At 38.0% G+C, this 11,735-nt stretch overlaps 1 protein-coding gene across 5 annotated transcripts in view; it reads left to right on the top strand.

Moving 5' to 3' along the window:
- Positions 1 to 9,351, top strand: part of POC5 (POC5 centriolar protein) — a 32,923-nt gene extending 23,572 nt beyond the window's left edge. For 4 of the 5 annotated variants that reach the window (XM_012721700.1, XM_012721702.1, XM_012721703.1 and 1 more), the window contains 2 exons: positions 2,349 to 2,525; positions 6,268 to 6,565. In XM_012721700.1, coding sequence (XP_012577154.1) covers positions 2,349 to 2,525; positions 6,268 to 6,411 — 321 coding nt within the window. In that variant the 3' untranslated portion in view covers positions 6,412 to 6,565. Of the gene's footprint in view, positions 1 to 2,348; positions 2,526 to 6,267; positions 6,566 to 9,212 lie in introns of those variants that run through there. The other variant, XM_004678200.2, reaches the window with a different exon arrangement.
- Positions 9,352 to 11,735: the final 2,384 nt, after the last annotated feature.

The raw sequence follows: 11,735 nt of genomic DNA on the forward strand, positions 1-11,735 counted from the left end.
AGATTGCATTTTCTATGATTTCCAGTTTTAATTTAGCAAAATAAAGCAACAACCTGAATGGAATCCACAGAGTAATCTGATTATATCTATGTACTTTTACTTTCACCTGATTTAGCAGCCTTTTTTTTCCCTAATAGCTTATTTTTCTTAAAATGTCCCTATTTATTTTCAAAACAACTCTTTTTAACAGTTACACAATTCTTAATTCAATTACCTACCAAGTAGAAATTTATAAAAGTACATGACATTTGAAAATAAGTAACCTGATAAATATACAAATCATTTTTAAAAACTGAATTTTGTTCAAATACATGTGTAGAGGTTTCTTTTAGAAGTTTTTTACTTTATTGATGTATATATTTTCATTCCGTTGAAGGCATTCTAAAGCAATTTCTCAGCTTCATTGAGTTAAGGTTATCATCTATGGGCAGTTTTCTCAGTTTTAATTTCTCCTTGTCTCGACTTCTTCAGTTTTTCATTCCTCCCTTCACCCTCCAGTGAAAGAACAGCTATTATGCTAAGAATGTGCATACCTCTTAACTGTGATTGGATAGAAATCAGTTATAAGCCCAATTGTATTTCAGTTTTCAATTTCTTACAAAGAATTTTCTTGGTAGTATTTGATTTCATATTTTAAAAATAGCTTTTAGGAATCTTAAGTTTGTAAAATTTTTTCTGTAATTTTTTTAAGATTTATTTATTTATACATACAGAACTGGGGTGCAGGCCAGAGGTGTGGGGGATAATAGGATTCACCAGAGACTAAGGGGGGTACAGAACGGGCAGATTACCTTATTTTAATAAGAAATAGGGAAACACAGGCATCAGCATGAAGTTAGTCTACACAAGCATATTTGTAAATATCTTAGAATCTGAGTTTTGGTTTCTCAAAACACTTAACTTTCATAAAAGTTTAAACATCCCAATAGATTCTACAAGAATATTCAAAACAGTCCTTTGAATCCCTCTTTAAATTCTTTTGTTTTCTCTAATTAATCTTTTTTTCTCCTAAATGGTATTAGCATATCACTTACATTCTACATATATTGATTTCAAACATTATCTAGTGACTTATTATTGTATGTGAAGGATTTAGCCTTCAAACATATTTTTTGCAATATAGTCTACATAACTAACACAGAAGGGAATCCTGTTATAAAAATGTATTTTATACACTGATTCAAAAGACATCTGCACCTCCATGTTTATTGCTGCTTTATTCACAATAGGAAAGACATGGAAACAGCCCAAATGCCCAAAATGGATGAGTGGATTAAAAAGATGTGGTACATATACACAATGGAATATTACTCAGCAACCAAAAAAAAAGAAACATATATCTTTTGCAGCAACATGGATGGAGCTGGAAAAGATCATGCTTAGTGAAATAAGCCAGAAAGGAAAGGAAAAATACCGGATGGTTTCTCTCATAGCAGGAATATAATGGAACAGGAGAGAAAATGATAATGATGAACAGCTATATACAGAGACATTTTGTGGGGGTGGAGTGGGGAGTGGGATCAAAAACAGTGGGAGGAGGGAAATGCACTGGACTATGGTAATGGCACATGAGTGATTTGGTGATGGGAAGCCCAAGGGGATTGCAACTGAGATGGAAAAATGCACAAAAATATGTAAAAATAAACTATTATAAAATTTTTTAATGTGTTTTATATAATATGGTAAGAACTGAGACATTTAGATATAAATTAGTACAAAAACCTTTCATTTGAAGTAAAAGGTTACTTTATGCACAAAAAAATACATGTTTGAACAAAGTGATTAGAAAAAACAACCCAAAAGCAGGGTTATTATTGATAGTATTGATTCATAAGGATCAAGAGCTCATAAAAATAGGCAAATAGTTACTGAGGGCTAAACAGTGGGAGAAGGGAGATAGACATGACTTTAAGGGTAGCATGATGGTAAGCTTTGTGGCGACAGAGTAGTTCTGTATTTTGCTTGCAGTGACAGTTAAAGAAATCTGCACATGTAGTGAAGTAACAGATGTGTGCCCATGTCCACTTCTTGGTTTTCATCTTTTGCTATAATAACATGAGATGTAATCATTGCAGGCAACTGAGAACACACAGGGCTGACCTACCTTTGCATTTATAATTATTTCAAAATAAATGATTTTGAAAGTTGCTAAGATCCCATATATAATGAAGGTATTTTGACTTTATATTTGGCTTTATAGTCTCATTGTTTTAAGATTTAATTTTTCCTTGTGAACACTGAATATACAGTTATTTTAAGTGCCTGTGTATTTTCTTCCTAAGTTATAGAAGGTACCAGTGATTTTGCCAGGGATTTTCTACCAATTAGATATTACTTTGTATTTTCAGTATGTGCCCAGAGTTGTGACATCTGCACAACAGAAAGCTGGAAAAACAATTACAGCTCGGATCACAGGGAGATGTGATTTTGCTACAAAAAATAGAATTGGTAGCAGTTTAGCTATAATGGGAGTTTCTCCTCCCATGAGCTCGGTTGTTGTGGAAAAACATCATCCAGTGACAGTGGTGAGTACACATTTGATGGCCTGTGATCAAAATTTCTTTTTCTTGAGAATATATGGCTACAACACTTAATTGACATGTTGAATAGATTAAAATTCATAATGGCTGATACTTATTCTGCCTTCTACTCTTGCAGTCTTCTATATACTTAGAAATTGTCAAACCTGCTCTAAATTTACATTTCCTAGGGAATTAATTTCAGAAACATTGCTTCTTCCCAGTAGTATAGTTTTCAGATATAAAAAGTAATTCACTGTGCTAGTGGCTACAAGGGTAAAAGGCATCTAGCAGATACTTGATTACAAGAAACACATCCCTGCTTTCATAATTTTAACTTTTGTTTCATTTCCATGTCTTATGCCTTTTCCTTTTTTTCCCAATAAAATTGTGAGCGTATTTCTAGTTGGAAGGGGAATTCAATTGCAGTGATTGTCTGTGATATAAAAGAGATTGCATGAAATTTATCCAAAAATAAACAAAAGACTTCTTGTGTAAATGGAGCAATAAGAGTAGTTAGCTCCTAGCATTATTTCCAGTATTCAGGTTTAAATAAGATAATGTGAAAATTAAATGAGATGTATAGATATATCTTACAAATTATAAAACCTTAAGCAAATTTTAACTTAATAAAATTATTACAGAAGAGTACATGGTATGTCACTATTACTTCTTACAAAATTTAATTTTGAAAAGTTACAAGAACACTTCCTTAAAGTGAAACAGGGATATAGGCCAAAGGGGGTTTGGGAGTGAGGATTCACCAGAGACAGAGTGGGGAGCAGAACAAGCAGATCTACCAAAATACACTGTTGAGGGGAACAGTGGGCAGGCCAGGAAAGGTCTGTGCCATGTGGGTTTGCTCCCTGGCCTGGGATTGAACTCAGGCCATAGATTGAGATGGTAGTGCCGAGATTTAACCCCTCAGCAACCAGGGAGACCCAGGATTTTCTTAACTGGTTTTCAGAAATACTATAATTAATACTCACAAAGCAGTCTATCAAATACATCTTATATATCTCATATGGCACATAGAGAACTCTTACATCTCAATATCATATATAAACCATTTTCATATAAGAATACCTTCTTATAATAGCATTCTGTCTACGTGTTTAAAACAACTGTCATCACGTCTTTAACATTTAAATGGTTTAAATCTGGGCATAGAATTCAAGGATGAGTGGTATAGTCACAGTAAACATTCTGAAGCATTTTTCTCAACCAGCTCTAGCTCACCAGAACACAGAGGCCACTTCCCCTCTCATAAGCAGTGTGTAATTTCCTGTTTTTGAACCCTTGACACATCTGGAGACCTAAAGGGAAAGTTCATGTGACACATGGAAGATGATTTCATATTCGGAATTATTTGGTTAATTCGGAACTCATTTGGTTAATTGAGAAATGTAATGTGCATTAACTTTTTAAACATTTTATGAGCTGTTTATCTCCTTTGTGTGATCTTTATTATAAGGTAATAACATTTACATAGCAATCCAACATTTTCCTCCTGATGTATAATATCTTTTAATTCTGTGTATGGTTTCTTCTTTTTTTTTTTTAATGAATGAAATGCCATAGTTTTACATCCTTATTAATCGCTGACAGGATTTCTCCCCTTAGATGTGGTCATCATAGCTCCCCCACCACCAAAGCCCCCATAGTCCTCTGCCTCTATGAACAAGGATTAATTTTAAAAGAAAATGCCCTCTATATGAATTTAATATTAGATAACCTTCCTGTCTACTTAGTATGACAGTGTATTAGCAAAAAGATAATATAGAATGGCTTTAAATCCTTTTCATCTGGACACTAGGTGTTTGCTAGATGATTAAATCAAGGAAGCTGGGTTGATTATTTACATTTAGCCTCAGGTACAGTACAGGGCAGTGAAATAGAAGACTAAGAATAGAGGAAGCAACTACAGATAGACACAGAGGAAGGAGTGTTATCTTTGGCTTCATAAGTTAACAAAGTCTGAAGGTCCTTAGAGTACTTCTCTAATGTGTTTTGATATATGAGGTTAATTATAAAAAATGAAAATGAGCTCGTTTTTATCAGCACATTGGTATAAAGAAAGAAGAGACTGAGATGAGGCACAAAGAGAGAATGTTTACTATGACTTAGACAATCTTTATTTTTGTGCTAATGATAGGAATTCATATTTACAGAAATAAAGGAACTTAAGACTTAAAACAGGTGTGCTCTGATTTTTCTCTCAAACTCTGCTTATCCATTCTGTGCTGTGCTTCTTCAGTAACTGACCATGAATTAGATAGCAATAAACTGCCTCCATTATTACCTAATTTGGATTATGTGGCAGACATACTGACACTATGTCAATCTTCTGTGCTATCTTTCATTTTATCCCAGCAATGAGGTCTAGAATTACCAGGAACTGTACTTAAAGATAAACCAATAATCAGGTTTCTGACACTTTAGCCCCACCTGCTGGGTAGTTTCTTGTTCCTGGGGCTTCTTCATTCTCTGACATACTTCATAAACCGTAATGTCAGTGATGGTGTGAATTATTTCCAGTTTTCTCTTGCCCATCTTCCCCAAGGATTAAATAGCTCCTCTAACATGGTCAGATTAGGTAGTTAACACCACAATTTCATACTACTTGCAAGAATCCCATTTTTAATGGTTATTTGTAGTTATTTATGTACAAAGAAACATTTATATAAAATGCCTAAAGTATTTCCTACTTTAAAGTAGAATCTGACATGAGACCTTTGTTTTAAGAGGTTTTATTCACTTTTCAAAGCAAAAGCTATATATCATAGTTTTTGAAATACACAGTGTGTTTTTGTCAAATATATATAATTTAACTTTATACATTGTAAAGATGACCCTGTAGGAATCTAGTGTACTAGTTAGTGATGTGGACTGAGAACTTAACCTGGATAATAAATCCCACTATTGCTTACTAAGAAACTGTATTTGGTATAATATAGGAAAGCTTATACATCTTACATAGCATGTACATATGCATGTCATGTATACTCATATATATTATGTATCTTTACATATTACATGTATAGATGAAGTCAGATGTGCACTAACTTTAATGCATGAGTGCTCATGTCCAGGATAATTCCTGAGCTCTGAGATGGCATGTGTATCCTCCCCTCACTGTGTGTCCTTAGCATCTGGTTATTTCCCTGTATATAAAGTCGTAATCCACTTAAGGGAATGCCAGGCCTCTGGGAAGGACACTCTTGTGTGACCATAGAGGATTCACTCAGTTCTTAGGTGAAATGTGAGGGATGTGCTTTACTCTGTTTTGAAGTAATGATCAGCCTGGACTCCTCAGGGCTTTCCATGTGGTCCTTGGGATTGGACTGTATGTTGTAAAAGTCAGATACAGGGAGGAGGAAGATAGATGGAATGAGGGGAGATCCTGTGGTGACCCTTATTCCAAACACCACAAAGGCCCTTTCTAAATGTCTGTAAACATCATAAGATTCCACTTAAGTCCTCTTTAAGGAGTGACTCCCCCGGTTTTTTTGTGATGCTCTGGAAGCAGCTGCTCTATACAGTTTGTGGGTGTTGAGTCCATCCGTCTGAGTTGGGCTCCTTATGGAAAAGAATTCCATATTTTGAAAAGGTGCTTTCCCCATCAATCCCCCAATCATTACTTGTATCTACGGAATATTTAACAAATGTCTGTTATATTATAGATGATGAAATTATATTTAAGACATGTAATTTTATGGAATATAAAGACAGACCTTTATTTTTTCAGCAAACCATTCCTCAAGCTACTGCAGCAAAATATCCCCGGACCATTCATCCTGAAAGTGGTGTCTCAACTTCCAGATCTCTTGGAACCAGATCAACTCACACCCCATCTCTCACAAGCTTTCATTCCATAAAAGTGGTTGACTAAAGCAAGTATGTTCATAGAAGTGTTTTACAAAGTACTAGAAGTCTTTAATTCTTAGAACATCATGGATCCATCATGTTCACCTTCACAAAATTACAAGAGACTTTTTCAAACCATACCATCCTTTGTAACTATATGTAGAATTATTTTAATGTTATTTTTTATTTAAGCAATTAAGTAAAACTTTTTTAAATAAATAAAAAAACTGGACTTAATTTTTAATATATTCTGCCCACCATGGTTATATCATCAAAGTATATAAATCCTACTTTCTCTACATTACTTCACAACGGCTAAATAATTTCCAGTGCTACTGAGTAAAATTTGAGAGTTTAACATTAAAAATTACCAAAACCAATAGAAAAAAGGTGTTTTTATTTTTGGGTTGAAATGATAAAGACCAAGAGTAGTAGTAGTTTTATCACAGAGTAACTTTAGGGTACTTGTGTTCATTTTTCCAGAACTTGAATAATTAAAAATAGGAGAAATGACAATACCTATGACTATTCTTTAATATTAATAGGCAATAGTATTCTCCTCATACAAAAACAGGGTTGTAGAAACATCAAAAAAAAATGTCCTGTTGGAATGATTGTTTTTCTGCTGTCCTTTCTTGCATTTCATGAAACACCACAGCATTGAATCTGCACTATGCTCTCTAAACACCTGAACTTTGTCCTATGGTGTCCTGGGCCTGGACAAACCTTGCTGGCCTGGGCAGAGATTTCTTAATGGCTAGCCAATAGGAAGAAACCATCTGGGTAAAACTGATTTTGGAGAAAAAGACCAGACTTCTAATGTTCTTATGTTGGCTGGATATCTATATTGGGCCAGATACACCATTTAAATGAATCTCAGGAGCCTCATCACAGAGTATTTATGGTTACATAAAAACAGTTCTGAAGAATCTGTCTAGGACATTAATTTCCACATCTTTAACAGAAATGGATGAACTTAACCTGCAGCCTCTTCCAGCTTGCTCACAATCTAGCTCTGTGCTCTAAATTGTTAGAAACAGGGGCCTCCCTGGTGGTTCAGGGACTAAAATCTCAGCACTATCAACAAGGGTTTGATCCCGGGCAAGGAGCTGACCCACATGGTGCAGCAGACCTCTCCTGTCTTTCCCGCTATTCCCCTCATCAGTGTATTTCAGCACATCTGCCTGTTCTGCTCCCCACTCTGTCTCTGGTGAATCCTCTCACCCCCTACTCCCACTCCTCTGGCCTACATCCCAGTGCTTGTATACATAAATAAATAAAAAATCTTTTTTTATATATATAAATAATTAGAAATAATTTCTTACTACCTCACATTGTTAACATCAAAAAATAAAGGTGAAATAGACAAATACCCCATTTTCTAATGGGCGCACCAAGGATTTTCTGAATTATGGAAATATCTGTGTCTTAGAGAGTATTAGATGCTGCTTATGTAACCTTTATTCTGGGTTCTGGCCCATCTACCACTGTGGCACACAGCTACTCATCAGTTTCAACAAGCACAAGCCAGCACCTCATGTCATGCATACCCAAACCACAAGCTTCTCCCCAGCCCTTCCCTATCCACCCCCAATGAATTCACAGGAACCAAGCAGACTCTACCTGGAACACATTTCATACTCAGCTTAAGGAATTGTAATGAATAGATAAATCTAAACTGACAGAAATTGGTATTTAATTTCATAATTTTGCCAGATTACAAATGTAATGCATGTTCATGGGGGGGGGGGAATGGAAAGTACCAAAAAGTACAGAGAAAATCACCTATAATTAGAGATTAGAAAACATTTGGTTTAGACATTTCTGGTCTTTTGCATAACACGTGTTATTTTAAACCAACAGTGCCTAATAAATTTCTAAGGCCAGTTTTTCTATACGACTAATAACAGTTGATAATTTCAATAGTATGGATGTGAAATAGGTATTTCACAGGCATGCTCACTTATCCTCTCATCAACAGTACTAAACAGGTAGACACCCCACTTTATAGGGAAGGAAACTGAAATGTGGGAACTTAGACATAGCAAGACCATGATTTGAAATTGGTCTACCAATTCTAACCTTGGTTTTTCCATATACCATGATTCCAGTCCCACCATCATTTTTTTTTTAAAAGATTTACTTATTTATTCATACAGAACTGGGGTGCAGGCCAGAGATGCGGAGGGTGAGAGGATTCACCAGAGACAGAGTGGGGAGCAGAACAGGCAGATCGTCGAAGTACACTGCTGAGAGGAGCAGCGGGCGGGTCAGGAGAGGTCTGCCATGCCATGTGGATCTCCTCCGGGGCAGGCGGGGATCGAACTCAGAAGTGTTTAAGCTTCTCGGTGCTGTGCTTTAACCCGCTGCGCCACTAGGGAGTGCCCCCCACCATCATTTTTGTAAACATTTATTTTACTAACTCCTAGATTGTTATCACAAATACTGCATCAGATGACCGAAAAGAATCGAGTACAACTTTCCTTAAAAAATTTTTACTTTTGGGCTGTCCCTTGTGGCACAACGGGCTAGGACGCAACATGGCAAACTAGTTGCAGCCACTTCAGTGTGAGTTCCACCCCTGGCCCCGAGCTGACCCACATGGCACAGCAGACCTCTCCTGTCTCGCCTGCTGCTCCCCTCAGCAGTGTACTTGGACGATCTGCCTGTTCCGTTCCCCACTCTGGTGATCCTCTCACCACCCCTGTACCTTTGGCCTGTACCTCAGTTCTGTATGAATAAATAAGTAGATCTTTTTTTTTTTTATTATTATGTCACTTTTCATTCCAGTGGTTAAAAGTCTAAAGCCATTTTTGCATCTTGCAGAGGTTCCCGTCACAACCATCATCACAGATGAAAGGAAAATCAAAATGACTGCAAGAAGAACTGAATTTAAAAGGACAGAACGCTGAATGGGAAATCATCTAAATACATTTCCTTTAGGCACTTGTGAAACTGAACATTTCTCAGGTCTTCAGTTTTATTTCAGTACTGATGGTTATTTTCTAAGAAAAAATAAGGATAAAATTTATCATTAATAGGTAACATTTATTAAGTACTTGCTATATGCCTGGCACTGTTACTCACCAAAGTCCACAACAGCCCTGTGGCATAGACACTTTCTTTTGTAGTTACCAAATGAGAACACAGGCACCATGAGGTGGTAGACCTTGCTCACGGTCGTCAGTGCCGGAGTGCCAAGCGGCCCACTGTCTTGACTAGAGCACACGCCATTCAGCACTGCAACAGACTGCCTCTCAGTTCCCTAGAGTTCTGAGGGACTTTCTTTCATTGGAAAGACTGAATTCACAATTGAGGGAACAACCCCAGTGTTCTGAAAATAAAATCAATGAAGGCAGGCATCACCCATGCACCATTCCTGTTGCTACCACAAAACTGAATCCTGGATCAGTGGTCTGATCCATGTGTTTATGTTCTCCACATCAGATAATACAGCTTCAGTGAAAATAATGGCAGATGTTCCTCTATTTTGCTTGAATGGTTTAATTACATGACAGCTTTAAGATCACCTAATTTATTGATGTCTTCAAAGCATCCTCACTAATAATATGGTCTTTGGCCAAGTGCTTTTTAGCATTAACACCAGCTAGCAAAGTAACAGCCTGTTTGCTCTATTCTCTCAACCTAGAGTTAACATTTTCAAATACACTAACTTGCAGCTTCCCAACTGGGACAAAGTGGCATTTTGAGGAAGACAGTTCTTAGCTGTGAATTATCTTATAATTATAAGATGATTGAGTATCCTTCCCTCCTATCTATACACACTTGCAAGCAAGCACACACATACACATTATGCCTACACTTTCTCAAATTTCCAACAGGAAGATGGCATTGAAACCTTCTAGGCTAAATAAATGGGACCATTATTGACTGAGTCACTCACCAAAAAGAAGCTGTACATCTTCTCTAAGAGCCACAGCTAAGGAAAAACTGTTGTTCAGGGCAGTGTTAATTCTGTTGACTGTGCCCTACCATCTTAAGGGAGAAGGACATTCTGTTAAAAACTGTAACTCACCAGCTGGTTCTAGGAAACCCGCATGCCCCAGCCCTTCATACAAATGCAACATTGGTGTGGCCTGAGTCACAGGGTCCCGAGCAGCCAGACAAACAGAGCCCTGTGGTCATGTTCACGGAAGTTTCTCTGTCCTGTACCAAGCACACAAGATCAGAGGCAAAAACACATGTTGATGTCTCTTCTCATCATGATCTCAGGTCTAACTGACTTTTCTCTCTGACTGTGCTTGCAAGTCATTTATCTTCTGATACCTATTAGATTTAAAAGCCCAGTGTATGAAAATGCCTCTGGACACCTTCACTGGTGCTTTTTGAGGGTATCCAGGGTTTGAATTCACTGCAGCACTTGCCAGGACCAAAGGAGTATCTGATCCTGGCCCAGGGTAACCGTCTTATCCTGCAGAGCTGTGCAACTTTCTCAGTGTCAGGGTAGCATTACTGTAGCCCAGCGCTTCTTACATCTGAAGCACAAGTTTTACTGGGGATCTTGTTAAAATGCACACGCTGTCCCTACCCAGTGGCGCAGCGGGTTAATGTGCAGCACTGCAAGCGAGCCTCAGCCACTCAGTGCAAGTTCAATCCCCAGCCCCGGAGGTGACCACATGGCTGGCAGACCTCGCCTGTCTCGCCCGCTGCTCCCCTCAACAGTGTACTTCGTTGATCTGCCTGTTCTGCTCCCTACTCTGTCTCTGGTGAAGCCTCTCACCACCCCCGCACCTCTGGCCTGTCTCCCAGTTCTGTATGCATGAATAAACAAATCTTTTTTAAAAATGCACACTGATTCTGCTGGTCTGGAATGAGGATCTGCCCTTCACTAAGCTCTCTCGTCCCCTTGCTGTTGCTGCTGCTGCTGCTGCTGCCCCTCCATTACTTAAGCATGAACCATCCCGCACTTCAGCTTCAAGGAAACTGCCCTGATGGAAGTCTGGGAACCCCAGGCCAGCACTATTTGATAGGTCAGTCATCACTAGATTCCTAACCCCTAAGAGGTGCAGGAAAGGTGCAGGGGCATAGACAGGGGAGGCCACTCTCCACAGGATTTGCATCTACACAGAAGGGGACACACTATTGCATATGAGGGAGCAAACAGATGTCACAGAAAGGAGGGCCTGATCTCTAGGAGGTGAGGTTCTCTGAGGAGGCCTTTAGAGGGGCAGCTACTTCAGGGAGCTGACCTCCTGTATAAAGACTGTACTCCTAAGTGAATCCTGTTCCTTTCCTAATTTGCCCTTGCCAAACTCATTTTCTTAAACACCATCATCAACATGTCACTTGGTTGCTCAAGAGCCAACAAACTCCCTAGTGCCAGAGCAT

Source organism: Condylura cristata, unplaced genomic scaffold (assembly GCF_000260355.1).
Source record: "Condylura cristata isolate star-nosed mole 26May11 unplaced genomic scaffold, ConCri1.0 scaffold00007, whole genome shotgun sequence".
Classification (NCBI taxonomy): Eukaryota; Metazoa; Chordata; class Mammalia; order Eulipotyphla; family Talpidae; genus Condylura; species Condylura cristata.